Genomic DNA, 22805 nt, shown 5'->3' on the forward strand with positions numbered 1-22805 from the left:
GGATGATTACCTGTTAAACCTAAGAGTTAAACAAGTAATGTTTAAAAACAGCCATTGAAGTTGCTGTAGCAATTGTTGTGACAATTGTTGCATCTTTTAAATTGTAAGCTATGTCATAAAAGAGTGATTTTTCTAACTGATATAGTTATTAACCTAAGTTTAAAACTATGTATATTCTCTTGGACATAAGCTGTATAAGAAGAAGTTGGTGTTTATAGTAGAAATGTATTTTTTAATAAATACTTTACACCCTCTAATGAATTTGCATCCTGATACTGTATCCTGTTAGTGATATAGCCTGGATTAAGATATATAAATTGTTAATGCCCACAGCTCCCTAGAAGAAACAGAAATCCTCTTGGAGAAGGTATAATTATCCTAGCTCTGAAATTAGTCATATAATAATTTTTTGCATACAGTATTCAACTCATAAATATAACCAGATTCTCTCTCTTTCTCACTCACTCACATGGCATCAAGAGCAAGAAGCAACAGAACCAGCAGACAATAGGCACACCAGAATGTCTTGGTTTACTGGAATTATCAAACACAGAAAGCCATCATACTTAGCAAGTTGAAAAACAAAAGCAAAAATAGTAAAGACAAAAGCAAAGATAGTAAATAATGGTGGGAAACTGGAAGCTATTAATATAAAAAAGCGACAAGGCAGATTGAAAAAGAACTGGACAGGCTTTTATTTTCTTTTTAGACATGTTTTTGAATCAGAAAATAAAATACCTGAAATTCACTCAGTATGCAAGTTTAACAGACAAATGAGAAGTGAGCATTAGTGAGCTGGAAAACATAGTTCAGAGAAAGCTATGAAAGTAGAATCTTGAAGAGGAAAAATAGAGGATATACTGTACAGAAGGATAAGACTCATAGAAGATACAGAGAAATCTCATTTGTGTTTTACTGGAGTCCCAGAAAGAAAGGAGGAAATGTGGGCAAAAGGAACTATTTGAAAAAACAGATAGGCCAGTGGAACATAAGAGTAAAAAAGCAGGCATCAGAATGCCTGATTCATGACCAAATTAGCACAGTAATGTGGAATGGTTGAGATTTTCAGTAATTGGTAAATAGTTGAGTGCTCATATAAAAAAACTTAATTTGAACTGTTCTTATAAAAATCAACTATATTTGGATTATAGACTTAAAAGCAAAGTAAAAAAAAAAAAAAAACCTTTAGAGGATAATGTAAAATACCATCTTGATCTTTAGGTAGATGGAGAACATTTAGCAAGACATAACATGACTACATTACACTTACATTGATAGCAAAACAAAATTGTGAATCATTAATAGAAAGCCCCATGGCAAAATATTTCATCAAAGTTGAACCCAAATGATCAAAGATATTTAATATAATCATCAGAGTACTCAGTACTTATTCTGGTTTTGTTTATCACAGAGGAAAAATTTAAGGAATCTAAATACACAAATAGGAAATCAGCTAATTAACATTTCATAAATATGATAGTAATGCCATTTGGTATTTACAAATGATTTAGAATTACATTAATAGGCTTGTAGTGTATTAGAAAGTTTGCAGAACATTATATATCATCCCACTTTGGTAAAAGACTAAATATTTGTGATTACATATATTGCATGAAGTTTGAACATATTTTAAACAGTTATCTGTGTATGTTAATGGTACTCAGAATGAATCTAATCATATCTTTTTCTCTTGTTTCTAAATTGAGCATGTACTGTATTATTTATGTAATTGATAACACAGAATATAACAAAAGTGGGCTTCCCTGGTGGCAGTAAAGAATCCAGTTGCAATGCAGGAGACTACCTACAATGCAGGAGACATGGGTTCAATCCCTGGGAGGGGGAAGATCCCCTGGAGATGGAAATGGCAACCCACTCCACTATTCTTGCCTGGGAAATCCCGTGGACAGAGGAGCCTGGCGGGCTCCAGTCCATGGGGTCTCGAGAGTCAGACATGACTTGGCGACTAAACCACCACCACCAGTGTACCAAAAATAGGGCATTATCCATTTTTCCATTATGGGATTCAACTTTTTTTTTTTTTTTTTTTTACTAAAATTCTGATCACATGAACCACTTGTTAGTGTTAGGAAAACGTGTATTCATTCATGCACATACACACCTAACTGTGTAATATGTACAGTGGCAACACAGAGAATGTGAAATACTATCCATATTGTAAGAATACAGGTTGATGCTGAGTGACTCATGCTTTCATTTTCTTTTCATTTAAATGGGTCCTTTTTTATTTTAATTGCAAATACTACCTAAATCTGCCTTCTCTTAAAATTTCGCCTGCCTCCCTTTTTCCATTGTTTTTAGGCTGCTTAAATGTCCTTAATGTATAGATAAACATACTTTAGTTTTGATTTAGTTACAGAGTCTAGATATTTTCAAAGGAAAGCTGTATTATAAGTTTAAGAATGGAATTCATTTTTATAGTTTTAAGGAGTTTACATTTTAAAATTTTCTCTTAGTTTACGGACTTTTCACAGGGGAAAAAAAGACCCTTTCTACACTCTGATAAATAAGTGTGTTATTTGAAAAATGATTTAAAGCATGTGGGTTTTAACAGGAAAGGATTTGTTTTCTGGCTTTTTTTCTCTGTCATATTAAAGATGTTACATATATGTATATTATACATGTTTTTAGTTTGGGATATTATTTGACAAATTTTAAAAATACAATATGTTATGTTTGTTTTACCATGATGTCCAGGAGCTTATAGATAAACATAGGCTCTGTTGTTTATCCATGTGTTCTTACTTGTGTCTTTCAACTTACAATGGATTTTAGATCATTAATTATCCTTTTAATCCTTTTTGGAAGTAGGGGCAAAAAATGAATAAATATGGATTTATATAAATATATATGCATAATCACATACATAAGTTTAATTACACATGCTATGTAAACATACTGTTTTAAATTTTTTTTAGCCAACAAACGGAATCTTCTTGAGCATGTTTCTAATTGTTTTGCCCTTGGAATCTATGGCTCATGGCCTCTTCCATGAATTGGGTAGCTGTTTAGGAGGAACATCTGTTGGATATGCTATTGTGATTCCCACCAATTTTTGCAGGTACAGTAACCTAGTGTAATTAGTCATAGCACCTTGACTCTTAACATTCTTCTAATATTTGTATGAATATAAGCTGATAGCTCATTTTTTCAAAGCTATAATATTCTCAAAATATAATACTCTTGCATTTTTTTCATTTATCCCAAATGTTTAAAAACCTTTATCTACTCTGAGTAGTAATCTTAAAGGTTCAATTAAAGTTTTGTTTTTGGTAAATGTGATTAGAGTATATTTTAGCTAAAAAATCATAAAAATATGAGTAGATTTTCTTTGTAAAGTTCTTCCATTTTCTTAGGAATATCTTGTTTAAGGAGTTGTGAAACCACATGGTGAAGTGTAATAGAATGTACACTGGTAACAGAATGTACACTGGACCTGAGCTTCCTAAATTCTAGTTCTGTGTTCCTTTAGGCAAATCATAACCTCTCTCAACCTCAGTGTCTTAATTTAAAATGCAGACAGAGGAATGTCATGAAGCGGTCGTGAGAATATGAATGTAAAAATACTATCTACTTGAAAATGTAGTCCAAATACCAGGAATTCAGAAACATTCACAATAAAATCAAATATCTCATCAAAGTTTTATTTAAATAATTTTGACTCTAATATGTGGCTAATCTGTTTCAATCTATAATCATTACCAAATTTTAGTTTTTCTTTTATAGTTTTAAGTACCTTTGAAATAGAAAAAAAAAAAAATAGTTCCTGCCAGTAGTGAATTCTGCTGACAAAGTAGTCATCATATTTTCCTTGGCAGAGGTGGGAGAAAACTGAACATAAAGTTTTTATTGGATTTTAAATATTTGACATAAAACCATAAAGTTGACTATTTGTAGTAAATATTTTCCTCCATATTAAAGATTTGATAAAGTGAAGATTCTTATGAGAAGTAAAAGAAATACATTTCAAAAGATTCCATAAAGATATGACAACTCTCTAGGAAGAATATGTGAAAGTAGTAATCTACAGATTTTTATTGTAATTTTTGAATATGATTGTTTACCCATTTACTGTTTTGTGGCTGTTAAATGATAAAATATGGGACAAAATGTTTTGTTTTTTAATGAAAGCTTTTGTAGAATTATCAGAATAGTATGGATAATACATGAAGCAAATGTAAACTTTTCAAAATTCCTATTTAGAAATCCAGTTTCTGGATAGGTGTGATGATTTTTTTTCTCCCTGAAAATTGATTTGATCCTGCTAGTTTTAAGAACTGGTTTATCATCTTTACCAACGTACCATTTTACATGTATTCCAGGATCAAGCCTGTCTTCAATTAGTGTTCAGTAGTATAAGGCAATGGACCTAAATTAATAATAATTGTTTTAAATGTCATTTATTAAAAGGTAAGTTGTTCTGTCATTTGTGTACTTCAAGTTAGTAAAACTTGGACACTTTATAAAGACTATTTTTCAATATGGAAATTAATTTAAAATAGTTTCCATACTGTGTTTTTTCTCAAGAAAAAAGTACTTTCCTTATTGTCCCCAATCCAGTGTTCTTGAAACATTTGGGGGGTAAAATTAGTACAGTCTTGCTTTTTAAAGTCTTGTTTAATATCTCATTTGGTAAGAAGATGAGAATAAAGAATGAAGAGTAGTACAATCCACATTTGGAGATATCCTCCCAGCTTTCAGTTTTATTTATTTTTTATGTGGAGGGTAATTGGTTTACAGTGTTGTGTTGGTACTTGCTATACAACACCATGAATCAATCATCAGTATACATACATGCCCTTCCTCTAGAACCTCCGTCCCACACACCGCCCCCATCCCACCCCTCTAGGTTGTCACAGAGCACCAGATCTTATTGATAAGAGGTATAATTTTTAGAAACTAGGCTTTGATTTTCCAAGCATAATTCTTAGCACTGTGGAAAATTTAGAAAAGATGGGTTTTTAAAAAAAAGCTTATGCCATTTAGTTATTAGTAACTTAGGAATCTTAGATAATTTATTATTAATGAAAAATAGTCATGTGACATAGAATGAACACTTCATGAACACCAAAATTATGTCTTTTCCTCCTTTTTCAGTCCTGATGGTCAGCCAACGCTTCTTCCACCAGAACATGTACAGGAGTTAAATTTGAGGTCTACTGGCATGCTCAACGCTATCCAAAGATTTTTTGCTTATCACATGATTGAGACCTATGGGTGTGACTATTCTACAAGTGGACTGTCTTTTGATACTCTACATTCCAAACTGAAAGCTTTCCTTGAACTTCGGACTGTGGATGGGCCTAGGCATGATACGTATGTTTTATATTACAGTGGGCACACCCATGGTACAGGAGAGTGGGCTCTTGCAGGTAAGTCCACCTCTGGCAATTTCACTATTGTAAAGATACACCTGTTTGTGAAAATCTGTCCTTCACACTGAAACAATGTTTCAAAATTCTCAATTTTCCACTTTATAGTTTACCAAGTATACATATGACTGTTTCGTTTACCTTTTCTCTGGCATACTTGTTTAGCATAATTTTAGTGATCTCTAAAGGTTTCGAAAATTATATTTTGTGTTGATTGGAAGAAAAAAAAATCTGACTGCTTGATATGAGACAATTAGTTTCCCTTTAAACTATTTTCAGAAGTATTAAATAGTTACATTTCTCAGAAGCTGATTAACTTATTTGACTAATACTTCTAAGTCTTTAAGATTATAGATACTTCAGTAGTTCTTCCCATGTTCAATTTTGTTTGTTAGAAAACGCACCATAATTTTAAGCAGCAGGTGATACGATGTGGTTGGAGTAGTGTTTAGGTCAGGAGACCTTCACTCTGTCCTAATTTGCCCCAGCACTGCTGTTTGAGGAATATTACTCTATTTCAGTTCTCTCATCTGAAAATAGAAGGGGTAATATTAAACCTCCTTGCCAAGGGAGAAATGAGATTTAGATGTAAATTTGTTTGTTGGTTTTCCCAACTAGAGAGGAGACTCTGTAAATCGAAGGCTTTGTTTTATGAGATAACTTGCTTAGTGCTGGAAGAGAGTCTGGCAAATAGTGGGGTTCCTTAAGTAGTACATAGATGGATAAAATCATTGAATGAATCATGACAAAACGGGTAATTTTCTTATTTTAGATTAGGAATACTTCATTTAGACTTAATTATATCCTTTTTTTCTAAAAATTTTTTAGATGTTTTACACCATGAACACAATAAAATAGCCATAAAATATAAGTAGAAAAAGATACTCACAGAAAAATATAAAGAGAAGTATTATGGAAGGACAGAGATAGAGTGCCAATACAAGAATTCTAGAAGAAAGGAAATAAACTCAAGGTTAAAGTAGACATGATTTCAAACCATCATGGTCTCACTAATTTAGTGCCAGATTGGTTTCCAGGGTTTTATTATAATAGATTTTTGTAATTTTTTGGTCTAACAAATACTGAATAAGTCAATGGCTGTCTAGAAAGAGTAAAGTCAAACTAATAAGGGATCGAACCCAGGTCTCCTGCATTGCGGGCAGATTGTTTACCATCTGAGCCACTAGGGAAGCCCCAATACTTACTGAATATGTTTGACACGTAACTACTATGCTTGGTACTTTATACACATTAACTTAATCTTCACTTGAAATTCTTTGAGATACTGTCACCTCTATTTTTCAAAGGATGAAATGAAAGCTGAAAGTGGTTACATAACTCACCTATGGTCATACTATTCCTAAGTGATGGAACCACAATTCAATTCCGTGTTTGCCTGACGCCTAAAATCCCCCCTCCCTGCCACTGTACTATGTTGCTGCCAAAGGTAAAAACCACAAAGGCACAGAAATGATATGTTCTGGTTCCAAAGATACTTTTGTTAGCATGGTTCACCCATTTTTGAAATACTGTAATATGAAAGAAACTAGTCAGCTTAAAACTACTTCAGCATAAGGTTATAAAATCATTTACTCAACTTATGACTTTTTACTAAGACAACATATAAAATAACTTTTTAACCTTTACAGCTATTTCAAATTCAGGTAAAGTATAGCATTCTGTGTACTTCAGAGCCCAAGAGAAAAAGTTTTAGTCAGTTCAAACGTTTTTACAGAAATATATTTCAAACCTAAAAGCAGGGATTGATTAGTTGAAAAGTACTACTGAAATGCTTATAATAATTCAAATGCAAGGGGAGGGGCATAGTTTTGGTGGCCATGCATATATTCTTCGTTATTTTTTATAAGAAAGTAATTTCATTTTTTAAATTTCTATTTCTTTTAATTACTGCATGAATTATAGTTTTTTCCTAAGTATATGATTGTAGTAAAGAGAAGTAATGAATTCTACCCAGTGACTTGACTTTTGAATAGTTAGTAAAGCATACTGTCCTCTACATAAATAACAAACATGTTTCATTGGAGCAGTAACAACGATTGATATTAGATCAGCAGTGGGGGCTATTATCTTAGACTTAACCTGGAAAATTTTTCATTATTGATGATATCAGATGTGTGGGTTGGAGTGTCAGGTTGAAATAGGAAGGCTGAGAGGCAGCGGGGAGAGCATGCTAACTGACAAGCTTATCCCGAACAAGTTCAAGAAAACCATATCCGGGTATTGGCTTTGAGATCATTGCTATATCTAGACTTTTTAAAATACCGTTTCTTATTATATGCTAAATATTAAACATACAAAGCTTAGAGAATGCTTTAGTGAAGAATAAAGCAGCCAGGGACAAATTATAGCTTCACAATGAAATGCAGCTTTTCCATTACAAGACAGGTACTTCATTTCCAAAGGTTAAATTGGTTAATACTTAAAGAATTCCACTGAAGAAAAGGAATCTAATCCATAGTGTTCTGTGGCACTGTGCTTTCATTTGATTATCTGTGTGTATATTTTCTTTTCTTTTTTTACTGGAGTATAGTTGCCTTACCGTGTTGTTAAGTTTCTGCTGTACAGAAAAGTAGATCAGTTACATGTATACCTCTATCCCCTCTCTTTTGGATTTCCTTTCCATTTAGGTTGGACTTCCCTAGTGCCTCAGCTGGTAAAGAATCCGCCTGCAATGTAGGAGACCTGGGTTCGACCCCTGGGTTGGGAAGATCTCCTGGAGAATGGATACCCACTCCAGTATTCTGACCTGGAGAATTCCATGGACTGTATAATCTGTGGGGTCACAGAGAGTCAGACACGACTGTGTGACTTCCACTTCACTTCCCATTTAGGTCACCACAGAGCACGGAGTAGTTTCCTCAGCTTACAGTTGGTTCTCATTAGTTACCTACTTTATGCACAGTAGTGTTGATACGTCAATCCCAGTCTCCCAATCCATGCCACTAACCCTTATGTCCCCCCTTGGTATCCATACATTTTTTTCCTCTCTGTTTATGTCTTTATTTCTGCTTTGCAAATAAATTTATCCATACCATTTTCCTGGATTCCACATACATGCATTAGTACACGATTTGTTTTTCTGACTTCTTTCACTCTGTATGACAGTCTCTAGGTCTAATAGTTTTTAAAGCAAGCTTATGTTTACATGAAGTATTTATTACTTGATATAAACATTTTCCCAAAAGTTTGTATTTTCTTAACTCTTAATTTATCTCAAACATTTTTTAAAAGATGGCTTTGGAAATAAACTCTAGATGTTCAGTTTACTGATATAGTAGTTTTTTCTTAGAAAATGTAATAGACACCAAGATGAATAGCAGTAGCATAAATATCAGTGTTCTTATGTTTTCCTTCACTGTGAATTGAGAATAATTTATGAAGACACTTTAAAGTAGTGTTATAGTTTAATAGTTACCTTCTACAATATTATACATTAAAAATATTATAAAGATGGGATAAGTAGACCATTACAGAATTCTGTTAGCCAAGAAGACTTGTTCCTGTATGTGTAATTTTCTCTGTGAGACACTTTATTGTAAAAGTAGAACAAAACAGTGGAGAAAGCATAGGTTGACAGGCCTTACCGTCCCCAAGAGGGCTCGGCTTTGCCCCATAATTCAGCAACCATGTACTCCCCGCTGGCCTGAGGCACCTGGCTCACTTGCAGGTTAAACCAGGCCCAGAGAATGCATCCTGTTTTCAATCAGTTCCTTCCCTTGGCCTGCCTGAAACAGCCCCAGAAGTTGATTCTTTCTCAGAAATGTTATTGAACAGCCCTGCTCTGAAGAAAATGCTTTCCATTCCAGTCTAAGTGACAAAGAACTCTAAGCTCTGCGTGCATGCTAAGTGTGAGAACTTATTAATAGTTTTCTTTAAAAAATTTTTTTTCTTAAAACCTTTAGATAGGAAGCATCAGGATTAGATTTTACTTGAGGTTAAGAATAGGTCAGAACTCACTGTGAGAAAAAAATGTGTGTGTGCTCCCTTACCCATATCTTTACTCACAGTACTTCTTAGAATATGTAGTCTTCTTACACTTGTAGGACTTCATAATGTGGAACCTAGTATCTTTGCCTCTTTGCTTGAGGGTAAAAAACAATTTGGTAATGACAAGAGAGACAAATGAAACAATCTATTTAACCTATAAAGCAGTTTATCACAGATAAAGTCTTTAAAAACAGTCTCAATTACTTGAACAGCATCAGATGTTACTGAGATAAATGTAAGTACTTTACATCTGGGCCAAAAGCCAAATTTGACATAGAACCTTTTCATAGGAGAAAGTAGAGCAAAACAAGACAAGAGAATTAGTATTAAAGCAGCATTAAAAAGCCCTTTAATTTCTTGCTAATATCTAAAGAGCATGTGTATAAGAATTAGTGTAGCATGTGCTACAGAATATTTATTGAAATAGTTGTAGAAGGCAAGTTAGACAATGTTTTATGGCAGATGGAATTTGTATAACTCTTATAATCTATGTTGTCCTCTCCAGAGAAGTTTAATATAAGTAGAAATAATGAAAAGTGAGCTTGATCCTTTTAAAAACGTACCTTATAGAGGTGTCTGTGAAGCAATACATTAGTAATACGTGAAAAATAGCGCCTCAGAGATGACAAACGTGTGTAAGAGCAATTCATGAAACAAATTTTGCATTGTCACAGTCTGGTGAATAAAAGAGTATTTATTATTCATAAAGAATGTGATATATGCTCTGTCTTGATAGATCATATTACTGATAGAATCCAAATTCTAAAAGATTTCCTGTCCCTCCAGTATTGTCATTTTGATAGTTTAGCAAAGAAGATGGTTGCTCTTGGTAGAAATACCTATTCTGGAGCTAGGTTGTTGGAGCTTGTATTAGTAAATTGTAGCATGTTAAAACTTTCTTCTAATTATAAAAATAACAATGTAAAAATTTTGGAAGATATTAAAAAGTACAACAAAAACCACCTGAAATCCGAATACCCAGACAATAACTATTGCTATTATTTTTGTAGATACACTTCTATGTCATACTTTTTCTCCTAGTATCATATTTTGTTACTAAAATTTCTTTATAAATATGATTTATGATAAAACTCCCTCATAAGGTTATAATTACTTCCATTCCTTCAGTTGTTTCAGATTTTACACTATCTGAGGTAGCAGTGGGAAGATGATCTTTATATGTGATTTTTGTCCACATCCCTGCCTCTTCTTAGGATAAATTCCTAGAATTGGAAGGATTGGATTAGTGTACCATTTGAGACAGAGCCAGAACTAGAGTGAGGTGAGAATGGCAGATGCCTGGGGCACAAAATTTAATGGAGTACTAAAAATTAAGTGATCAAATTTTAATACAGTATATTTAAAATTTTAATGCAAAAAACCCCCATACAATATGAACAAAATGTATAATGAGTAGCTGTAAGACAGCTTTCTAGGTCAGAAATATTTTTACCTTAGACATTTCTGATATATGTTTTTTTTAATCCTTTGTTGTTTTGGGGTATAAAACTGATTTAAAAATAAACTAATTCCAAACTCTTGTTACTAGGAGGGAAAGTGTTTTATCTAGTAGGTCCCCACATATGAGGATAAGTTAACAGTTTATCAGAGATGTAGAACAGGGGTAAGCACCTTTTTTCTGTAAGGATCAGGCATTTTTGACTTGGTAGGCCATAAAGTCCCTGTTGCAACTATACTTAGCTTTTTGTAGAATAAAAGCAGTCATAGACATTTATAGAAATATGAAATTTAAATTTCCTCTTAATTTTTACATCACAAACTTCTCTTTAAAATTTTTTTTACACCATTCAAAATTTAAAATCAGTTCTTACCTCTCAGGCCATGCAAAACTAGCGGCAGGCTAGATACGACCACAAGTCATAATTTGCTGCCCAATGTAGAATATTAGCTTTGCTGTATAATTTCTTTTCACCAAATTTAACTTTATTAAATAATTTTCTTATTTTTTCATAGCATTTTTTTTAATCATAGCATATCTCTTTAGGAAACAGGGTGATTGGATTTTTTAGTTTTTTTGGTTTTACTTGAATTTGAAAGTCTATTTTCTGTTTCTGAAAATTCTTCTGTAAAGATACTTTGAAAAGAAGGCACCTTTTTTCTTACATATTTAACTTTGAAAACTTAAAGACAATACACTCAAGACAAAACAGTACTGTTAGTAAGACACTTAAATTGCTCTACTGAACTTTCTTTTGTTCACAGGTGGCGACATACTACGCCTTGACACACTTTTAGAATGGTGGCGAGAAAAAAATGGTTCCTTCTGTTCCCGACTTATTATCATATTAGACAGTGAGAATTCAACTCCTTGGGTGAAAGAAGTAAGAAAAATCAACGACCAGTATATTGCAGTGCAAGGAGCAGAGATGACAAAGACAATAGATATCGAAGAAGCTGACCCACCTCAGCTGGGTGACTTCACCAAAGACTGGGTAGAATATAACTGCAACACCACTAACAACATCTGCTGGACTGAAAAGGGACGCACGGTGAAAGCAGTGTACGGCGTGTCCAAGCGGTGGAGTGACTACACGCTGCACCTGCCAACGGGGAGCGACGTGGCCAAGCACTGGATGCTGCACTTTCCTCGTATTACGTATCCACTAGTGCATTTGGCAAATTGGTTGTGTGGTCTGAACCTGTTTTGGATCTGCAAGACTTGTTTTAGGTGCTTGAAAAGATTAAAAATGAGTTGGTTTCTTCCTGCTGTGCTGGATACAGGACAAGGCTTCAAACTCGTCAAATCTTAATTTGGAACCCAAAGTGGAGTATTATTGAGAGTTTATTCTACCACTTATCACTAACTTGCCATTTTTTGTATATTGTATTTTTATTTGTAAAAAATATCTTGCTACTTCTGTAGCTGATCTTATTTTGTCTTTTCTCAAGTAATTATGGTATGTGTAAGGAGTTGGGAGTAAGCATTTTGTACTAAAAGTATATAGGGAGTCAAAATGTTGACTTTGTCCATACATAAGAGATGTTAAAAAACAATAACAATGCACTTTGAGGAATGTTTGCATATGCCTCTGATTAGAAAGAAGACTTGTCTCTGCTCTGCAGTGGCCAATGAATTATCAATGCCTTATTTTCTAGGCATAGATTAGAGAATGTAAACCAGACAATTTGTTTACTATTAATAAGAAAACTACCAATTTGCTTACAGAAGATTATTTTTGTGAACAGTAGGTTTGAGTCCAAAACCATTTGAAGAATTTCAGACTCACTCTCAGAAAAGGGAAAAGGAAGAAGTCTGCTTTAAAATGAATATGTAAAATTTGCTTATCGTCCATCACATTTAGACACTTGGCTGTGACCTGTTACCAGTATCGCAGAGAAGCCCAAATCACTGTTTAGGTAAATACATTCTTCATATAGGTAACTGTAAGAAGCTAGAGCCTACAACTTGCTCCTTCATGCCTTGCTGGGAGCCTCTGAAAGCACTGGCAGTTTTAAGAGTCGTTCTCAGGGTAACAATGTTTGTTTTCAGCTACAAACTCCTCCCAAATAAATTGTCTTCCCTTTCAAAATGTAATTTTATGAAAGAAATGTAGCCATTTGTCATTGATTTAGACTATTTTCAGTATTGAGAAATGATTTTGATCTCTGTAGAGTTAATGCTGTGTCATGAAAACAATTTTTCAGATCCCCATTAGTGGTAACACTCTTTTCTACTTGAGGTCAAAGGATTGGAAACAGGGTCATTTCTTTTTTTTCCTTGTATATGTATTATGTAAAAAAGTATTCATACTGGCAATTCTAGTTAAGCATAACGGTGTGGTTGTAATTTTTAAACTTCAATATTTTATCTAATTAAAGCAGGCATGGATTGGGCTATCTCCTAAAAGGTAATTTACCTCCTATTCCTTTCTAATAATCCTAACATTCTAAGTTTTCATTTCTGAAAAATAACATGAAGGGAATAGATTTAAACTGGAGGATACTCTAATCTTTGCTGTTTAAATGGTGTAATTTCTCACCATAAAAGCCATTTTTTCCAGCCTCAGAGAGAGGAAATAATGCCTCTACCATTTTCTACCTGTGACTTGAAAATAGCAGTTCTAGTTAGAAAGAAGTCACTTAGCGTCAGGGAACTTGTATACCACTATCTATGCAGCATTGTTACATAGTCTGATTTTTTCTGTGTTTTGAGTATGATTTTCCTAATGCTATGAATAAAATTTTGTCAAAAATTAATTTTTCACATATTTTAGTATATTAAAAGGGATAGTCTAAAAATGTGCAAGTATTATGAAATTTTCTAATATTTGGTTACATATTTACATCAACATCATCCAAATGAAATAGTATAGTGTTTCACTACTACTCAGAAATAGTGTAGCAGACAAGCCAAGTGTTAAAATGATGAGCTTACAGCTACAAAAGTTTAATTAATGTTAAGTAAAACCATCTTTTAAATTCCAAGCCAGTGTTGAGCAAATGAGCTTTAACTAAAGCATATCCCTTTACTCTGAGAAAGCCAAATATAAAAATATATCCTGTATTCTTTATAAAGTGAAACTAAGATTTTACTAAAAATCGCATTCAAAAGGTAGCAGACATTTTTACAGCCACAGCACTAATACTTTGATATATATTTTCTATAAAGTACAACTGAAAAAGGTCTGGGCTAAAAATGTGATTTGAGCCTACTTATTAACTTTGATGAAACAAAGTGATAGTTTGGAGAAGGAATATTACAGGAAAGATAATTGCTTACTTTTACCTAAGGATTCAAAAACAGATGTGACAATGAGACTAATTTTCTTATGGCCTCTGTTTTATATATCGTATGTTTGGGAAGGGGTTATTTAAAGTGATAGAAATTGTGAAAGGGCAAAATTTTACCATGCCACTAAAAGAAATAGATAACATGGAGATGTTTTTCATCATACTGTTGACTTGTTTCCTTGTGTGGTACCTTGTTAAAAACCACACACACAAAAAAAAAAACCTGTCTAAAAACATCTTTTTTAAAAAAAAAAAACTATTATTTCATTCAAAATTTTGTTTTAATTTGCTCTGACTAAACTCTTCTGGCACTTGGATTTATCTTTTTTTGTATAGCTTTCTATCTCACTCTTCTTAATATGAAATTCTAGAGAAAAGACCTTTTTCAGGAAACAATTTTTATGAACAGTGTTTTCATAAGTTAAACACTTTTTAAAAGCTACACTGCTAATTAAAATGCATTTATATCTAATGCATTAGTGGGTAGAATTTTTTTGAGCCAGAATCTTCATTAAAGTCTATTTGTTACTACATTTTATTTGTAAATTTTGGCTTAAATATGTTTACTGTTTGGGGTACTGCATTTTTTATAGGTATTCTTTCACAGAGCCTAACCTCCTTCAAGGCAATGTTCTACATTACCTTTCCACAGGTGATGTGTTAATATTACATATGCCAGGAAAAAATGGCTTAATTTTAAGCATGTGATTAAGTATATTTGATAGTAAATGCTCAAAGGAGTTAAATCTGTCAGCACTTTTTAACATCTGTATTGGAAGATACTAGACTGTCATCTCTTCAAGCAAAGGCCTACACATCTTGATATTTCTCATACAGTTACCCAGAAGAGTGCCTTGCTTATAATAGGAGGTATTTTTAAAATATGTTTAATTGAGTGAATGAATTTAGATTCCTAAAGAGAAATTGGAATAGTCTGATTGTAAATTATTACATTTTCTTGACAGTTTTACCTTAAGTGGGTATTATTTCAAGATCCTCATTGTTAACAATTACCAAAGACAATTACAGCATCAGTGAAAAGAAAACAAATATCACATTTGTAGTTAAAGAGCGATAAGGATCAAGATTAAGGAAGGGAAAACTTTAAGATAGGTTTGATTGAAAACATACCTGATTATCACCAAAAAGTAGCTCTTTCAAGGTTGAGTCCCTTTTCATCATGTCCTCCAGTATGATTGAATCTTTCATTGATATCCCATTAGAAACATATAGACAGATTGGAGATTTATCACAAATGGAAATTATTAGAAGAAAGTCTGATGAACAAAGCATTTGCCTGTGCCTGTCAGTAACTACTAGATTGTAAAATCAGAGAAAAAAAAAAGGGCCTCAGAACATAAGCAGTTTCATGACAAGCTAAGAAAACTAAAATCATCTCATCTTTGGCATATCCACAATAGTTGCAACATATAGGTATAAAGTATGAAAGAATGAAATTTAAGCAGCAATTATTTTGAGCAGCTATTTTGTTGATAAACATTTACATTTATGTTTTTTAGGAACTATTACTTAGACCAAAGCTGATTCAAAACTCAAACAGTGTAGGCTGATTGCAAAGCTTTTTTAATGTTAATATGTAAAAACCCTTTTGATTGATTTAAAAAATTGAATTGGCCAGTCATCTTGTGTGATGACCTCGCAATATTATATTTTTTTTAACTATGAATTTAATTAAGAGCAAGTAGACAAGTTTAGTAAACTTTTGTTGTTGCTGTTTGGTCTGGACCTAGAACTCTTGATCAATTTTAAATCGGTGTGGCAGGGTAAGTGAGGAACATGGCATATCTCCCTAGACCAGCAATGTTTACTCCATGTGAATTAAAAAATATTTTTATATTAAAACATACCAACATGCTGAGCAATATTTGATTAATTCTTAGTGTAAATCACAAGACTTGAAAGCAGTTTTAATCTTGCACTACGTTCTTTGGGCACAGTTTTCAATGTTAATGGTATTCTATACTGAATATTTAAAAAAATCCTTTGTCATGTCTTGGAAACGCAAACAACACAGTGGATTTTCTCTAAATAAATAATTTTGTTTGAATACTGATGGAATTTCAGGTGGGTACCATCTTAATGCAATTTTAAAATAGGTATTTCTAGGTTCTTTGGAATCCTAATGCATATTGATTTCTTGTTCTACACAATTAGGTATTGGTGAGGAAAGTGGGGTGGGGATTTTGATTTGTAATCTTATTATACATCCACATGCATTCATACCCATTCTCACCTATTACTCTCCTACCTAATTAGAAGAGATACTGCTATATTTTTTCCAAAACCTAACCTTTGGATTCTTTCCCCCCCTTTCCACGTAAAACAACTAATTCATCAGTAACAATAAAAACGTCAATGGCTATCATTTATTGAATGTTTATTATGTTCTAGTCACTGTGCTAAGCACTTCCATATACATGATTTTATTAAACTCTCACAACCACTTTTTATGATGGATATACTTCTATGAATAAAAGGAAACTGAGGAAATGAACTTAAGTAACTCTCCCCAAATGACACAACCTGTGGCAGGCTAAGAAACTGCATCTCAAACTGAACTGAGCTTTAAGCCAGATTTTATACTGTGGGACTCCCACATACCAAAACAAGGTTTTATTCAGGTATAAATACCTACATGCCCTTAGAGAACTGTTTGCATATTTTGTCAAGGGGGTAAACACCTGGCTATAAGCACATATGGCTTTCCTGGTGGTTCAGCAGTAAAGAACCTGCCTGCAAGGCAGGAGACATGGGTTTGATCCCTGGGTCAGGAAGACTCCCTGAAGAAGGAAATGGTAACCCAAATCCAGTATTCTTTTTTTTTTTTTTTTTCAAATCCAGTATTCTTGCCTGGGAAATTCCATGGATAGAGGAGCAGGCTCCAGTCCATGGGATCACAGGAGTTGGACACAACTTAGCGACTACACCATCACCACTGTAGGAATATAAGTATAGGGAAGATAGGCAATTAGTTGATACAAAGATCTTCAGTTATTAATTATGCTAATACCAACTCCATTTCTCAGCTTCTTCCTTAATTTTCCAGCAGTCTCATGCTGAAGCCTTTTTGGAGTTGTACTGGGCTGCTCAGACACACCTCCCCAGGGGCATCTTCTGCCAGGCTGCTAGGCTACTGTTTGCTTTTCTCTGCCACCCAGTTCATACTCTTGTATCCATTCTGTCTCCTGGAGGTGTGCTGAAATCTCTGGTCCGGCAATAGATCCCACCTACTCCCCACATCTTGATGGTTTGTGTTAGAATTGGAGCTGCCATGGACTGGGAAATTTTGCAGGAAAGAGGAAACCAGCCAAATTTTGACAGCACTATGGGTCTGTGAGACGGGTCTGCAAGGGCAGTAACTGCTGACATAATTCTGCCCCCTTTCCCTGGAATTTTGTCAAGAAAGTGGCAGTGAAGGAGGGCCTTGTAAGTGAAGAGAATTCATGCAGCTTTGCCCGTCACACTGAATTGCCATGGTTGGAACCAAATTTAAATCCAAACTATGTCAAACAGACTTATTTTCAAACACTTTTTAGTTCAAACACGAAAAGGATGAAATCGCTGGTTATCAGCAGATGAGGCTTGGGAGTTTACGAACTGGGCTAACTGAAGGTGAACTCAATCTAATTAAACCTTTGGCTCAGCTCTGGCTCAGTTCAACTTGTGGGGGATTCTGAAGGGTAAGTCCTTCACACTAACCACCTAGAGTCTTTGAGACCCTATAGACTATACAGTCCATGGAATTCTCCAGGCCAGAATACTGGAGTGGGTAGCCGTTCTCTTCTGCAGGGGATCTTCCCAACCCAGGTCTCCCACATTGCAGGCGGATTCTTTACCAGCTGAGCCACAGGGAAGCCCAAGAATACTGGAGTGGGTAGCCTATCCCTTCTCCAGTGGATATATTCCTGACCCAGGAATTGAACCAGGGTCTCCTGCATTGCAGGCGGAACCTAGAAAGAAAGGCATGCTGTGTCTGCACAGACACCGATTATACTGTTCTTATATACATCAGTTCAGTTCAGTTCAGTTGCTCAGTTGTGTCCAACTCTTTGCGACCCCATGAATCGCAGCACGCCAGGCTGGCCTCCCTGTCCATCACCAACTCCCAGAGTTTACTCAAACTCATGTCCATCGAGTCAGTGATGCCATCCAGCAAGCTTATCCTCTGTCGTCCCCTTCTCCTCCTGCCTCCAATCCCTCCCAGCATCAGGTCTTTTCCAATGGGCTTCCCTTGTGGTTCAGCTGGTAAAGAATCTGCCTGCAATGTGGGAGACCTGGGTTTGATGCTTGGGTTGGGAAGATCCCCTGGAGAAAGGAAAGGCTGCCCACTCTAGTATTCAGTCCATGGGGTCACAAAGAGTCGGACATGACTTTCACTTTCTTATATACATAATACAGACCAAAAGAGGGAAGCAACTGGACCCTTTATCAAGAGTAAGCCGTCAAAAGACAGACTTGTAGATTACTAACACAGATGAATTTTCAAGCCAAATAGATGATTCTAGGACTGCTAATAAATATACCAGAAAATTTTAAATCACTGGATGGTACTTGGGGGGTGGGGGTCAGTCCCTAGCAGGATGTGTCAGAATGTATAGCAGGAACCACAAAGAGGACCGATGTGGCATAGGCTAAGGAGGGCATCCACACCAGGGATTGGGAGAGATGATCATGGGAGACTGGTTACATAAGGATTTATCAAGTATTAAAATATTTTTAAGATGATGGGAGCAGATTCTCCTGATGAAGGAAATTGCAAACATGGAAATGGAGAGAACTAGAATTGTCAAAGTTGTTGGAGAGAGGAAGTATTAGATATAGAAATTAATGTAGACGTAATACGTGTAAGGAAATGTGTGTTTTTATATGTATAGCCCCTAGCTTTGTTTACTAAGAAGGTCTGAGATTACTAGTGCCCACATAGCAATGAACACACTTAGATCCCAGATCTGAATGTTATTCTGAGTATTATTCTCCACTGAAAAGGATCCAAGGCTCTCTGGAGAAATAACTGATTACTTCTGCTGGAGCAGCAAAAGAACATGATGAACCTGGAATATATTAGTTCCAGAGAGCTTGGACAACTTGAGCATTAGGGAACTAAGTGCTCATACTGAGATATATATGTAGATATATAGATATATAGATATAGTATAGTATATTAAGTTGGTCAGTTGTGTCCGACTTTTTGCGACTCCATGGACTGTAGCCTACCAGGCTCCTCCGTCCGTCCATGGGATTTACATATATATGAATATCTATGTGTGTATGTGTATATTTATACATACACACATACATATGTATTTCATGACTGGTCAAGAGGATAGTTGTATTAAAATGAGGCATATGTTAAAAAGTCAATAGAATACTAAATGTACGTATGTGCATGTGCATGCACACACACACACACACATATTTGATTCTAAAGAAAGTAGGAAAGAAAGAACAGAGAACCATTAAGAAAAATAGAAAATAGTGAGATAGCAAATTTAAAATGAACCTTATTGATAAGCATTGTTGTTTAGCTGCTAAATTTTATCTGACTCTGGGACCCCATGGACTAGAGCCCTAGCCCACCAGGCTCCTCTGTCTGTGGGATTTTCCAGGCAACAGTACTGGAGTGGGATGCCATTTCCTTCTCTAGGGGATCTTCCCAACCCAGGGATGGAACCTGCATTGATAAGTGGATTCTTTACCCCTGAGCCACCAGGGCTTTTCCATTGATAAGTATATTGAATGTAAATAAACTAATGGCTTCAGTTAAAAGAGATTGGGGTTTCCCTGGTGGCCCAGTGCTTGAGTCCACCTTGCAATGCAGGGGACGCTGGTTCAATTCCTGTGCCACAACTACTGAGCCTGTGTTCTAGAGCTCACGTGCCACAACTACTAAAACCCTCTGGGTAAGAGTCAGTGCTCTGCAACGAGAAGCCACTGCAATGAGAAGCCATGATAAAGAGTAGTCCCAGCTGACTGCAACTAGAGAAAGCTCAGTAGTTACCATTTTGGACCACATAAGTCTTTGTTGCAGTAGGCTCACTGCAGGATATTTAACAGCCTCTGTGACGTCTACCCACTAGATACCAGAAACACCAATCCTTTCCCTTCAATTGTGACAACAAAAATTTTCTCCAGGTATTTCCAAATGTGCCCTGAGGGACAAAATCACCCTTGACTGACAATGTCAAACACCCCAACATTCAAATCATAGGTGTCCCAGAAGAAGAAAGGGCATGAGAAAATACTTGAGGAGATAACAGCTGAAAACTTCCCTAAAATGGGGAAGGAAATAGCCACCCAAGTTCAAGAAACCCAGAGAGCCCCAAACAGGACAAACCCAAGGCAAAATGCCCCAAAACACATGTTAATCAAACTAACAAAGATCAAACACAAAGAGCAAATAAAAGCAGCAAGGGAAAAGCAACAAATAATACACAAGGGGCTTCCCATAAGGATAACAGCTGATCTTTCAAAGAAACCATTCAGGCCAGAAGGGAATGGCAGGACATACTTAAAGTCATGAAAGGGAAAAATCTACAACCCAGATTACTACACCCAGTAAGGATATCATTCAGATACAAAAGAGAAGTCAAAAGCTTTACAGACAAAGAAAAGCTGAGAGAATTCAGCACCACCAAACCAGTTCTTCAACAAACGCTGAATTTGGATCATCTCTAGACAGGAAACACAGAAAGGTTTACAAAATTGAACCCAAAACACCAAAGTAAATGGCAATGGGATCATACTTATCAATTTCTACCTTAAATGTAAATGGGTTGAATGCCTCAGCCAAAAGACAAAGATTGGCTGAATGGATATAAAAACATGACCCCTGTATATGCTGTTTACAACAGACCCACGTCAAACCAAGGGACACATAAAGACTGAAAGTGAAGGGCTAGGAAAAGATATTTCATGCAAATGGAGACCAAAAGAAAGCAGGAGTAGCAATACTCATATCAGATAAAATAGACTTTGAAATAAAGACCATGAAAAGAGACAAAGAAGGACACTACATAATAATCAAAGGATCAATCCAAGAAGAAGATATAACAATTATAATTATATATGCACCCAAATATATAGGAGCACCTCAATGCATAAGGCAAATGCTAACAAGTATGAAAGGGGAAATTAACAGTATCTTCAATAATAGTGGGAGACTTTAATACCCCCACTCACACCTATGGATAGATCAACCAAACAGAAAATTAGCAAGGAAATACAGTGTTAAATGATACAATGAACCAATTAGACCTAATTGATATCTATAGGACATTTCACCTCAAAGCAATGAATTTCATCTTTTTCTCAAGTGCACATGTAACATTCTCCAGGATAGATCACATCCTGGATCATAAATCTAACTTTGGTAAATTCAAAAAAATTGAAATCATTTCAAGCATCTTTTCTGATCACAATGTTGTAAGATTAGATGTCAAATACAGGGAAAAAAACTATTAAAAATACAAACATATGGAGGCTAAACAACACACTTTTGAATAACCAAAAAATCACGTAAGAAATCAAAAAGGAAATCAAAATATGCATAGAAACAAATGAAAATACAACCCAAACCTATGGGATACAGTAAAAGCAGTGCTAAGAGGAAGGTTCAAAGCAATACAAGCTTACCTGAAGAAACAAGAGAAAAATCAAATAAATAACCTAACTTTACACCTAAAGCAACTAGGAAAAGAAGAAATGAAGAACCCTAGTTAGTTCCCTGGTGGCTCAGACAGTAAAGCATCTGTCTGCAATGCAGGAGACCCAGGTTCAATCCCTGGGTCAGGAAGATCCCCTGGAGAAGGAAATGGCAACCTACTCCAGTACTCTTGCCTGGAAAATTCCATGGATGGAGGAGCCTGGTGAGCTACATTCCATGGGGTCACAAAGAGTTGGACACAACTGAGAGACTTCAGTTTCACTTTCAGGATTACTAGAAGGAAAGAAATCATAAAACTTAGGGCAGAAATAGATGAAAAAGAAACAAAGAAGACTATAGCAAAAATCAACAAAACTAAAAGCTTGTTCTTTGAGAAGATAAATACAATAGACAAACCTTTAGCCAGACTCATCAAGAAAAAAAGGGAAAAGAATCAAATCAATAAAATTAGAAATGAAAATGGAGAAATCACAACACAGAAATACAGACACAGAAATACAAAGGATCACAAGAGACTACTAGCAGCAACTATATGCCAATAAAATGGACAACTTGGAAGAAATGGATGAATTCTTAGAGAAGTATAACCTTCCAAAACTGAACCAGGAAGAAACAGAAAATCTTAACTGATCCATCACAAGCATGGAAATTGAAACTATAATAAAAAAGCTCCCAACAAACAAAAGCCCAGGACCAGATGGCTTCATAGGTGAATTCTACCAAAAATGTAGAGAAGAGCTAACACCTATCCTACTCACACTCTTCCAGAAAACTGCAGAGGAAGGTAAACTGTCAAACTCATTCTATGGTGCCACCATCACCCTAATACCAAAACCAAAGATACCACAAAAAAAGAAAACTACACACCAATATCACTGATGAACATAGATGCAAAATTCCTCAACAAAATTCTAGCAAACAGAATTCAACAACATATTAAAAAGATCATACATCATGACCAAGTGGGT

The 22805-nt window shown here is 35.0% G+C and overlaps 1 protein-coding gene across 4 annotated transcripts in view; it reads left to right on the top strand.

Annotated features, from left to right (window-relative positions):
- TMEM168 (transmembrane protein 168) overlaps positions 1 to 16539 on the top strand; it is a 47920-nt gene extending 31381 nt beyond the window's left edge. For all 4 annotated transcript variants that reach the window (XM_043872213.1, XM_043872212.1, XM_043872215.1 and 1 more), the window contains exons 3-5: positions 2940 to 3082; positions 5119 to 5393; positions 11625 to 16539. In XM_043872213.1, coding sequence (XP_043728148.1) covers positions 2940 to 3082; positions 5119 to 5393; positions 11625 to 12172 — 966 coding nt within the window. In that variant the 3' untranslated portion in view covers positions 12173 to 16539. The remainder of the gene's footprint in view (positions 1 to 2939; positions 3083 to 5118; positions 5394 to 11624) is intronic.
- The last annotated feature ends 6266 nt before the right edge of the window (positions 16540 to 22805 follow it).

The sequence above is a fragment of the Cervus elaphus genome, chromosome 18 (genome assembly GCF_910594005.1).
Source record: "Cervus elaphus chromosome 18, mCerEla1.1, whole genome shotgun sequence".
NCBI lineage: Eukaryota > Metazoa > Chordata > Mammalia > Artiodactyla > Cervidae > Cervus > Cervus elaphus.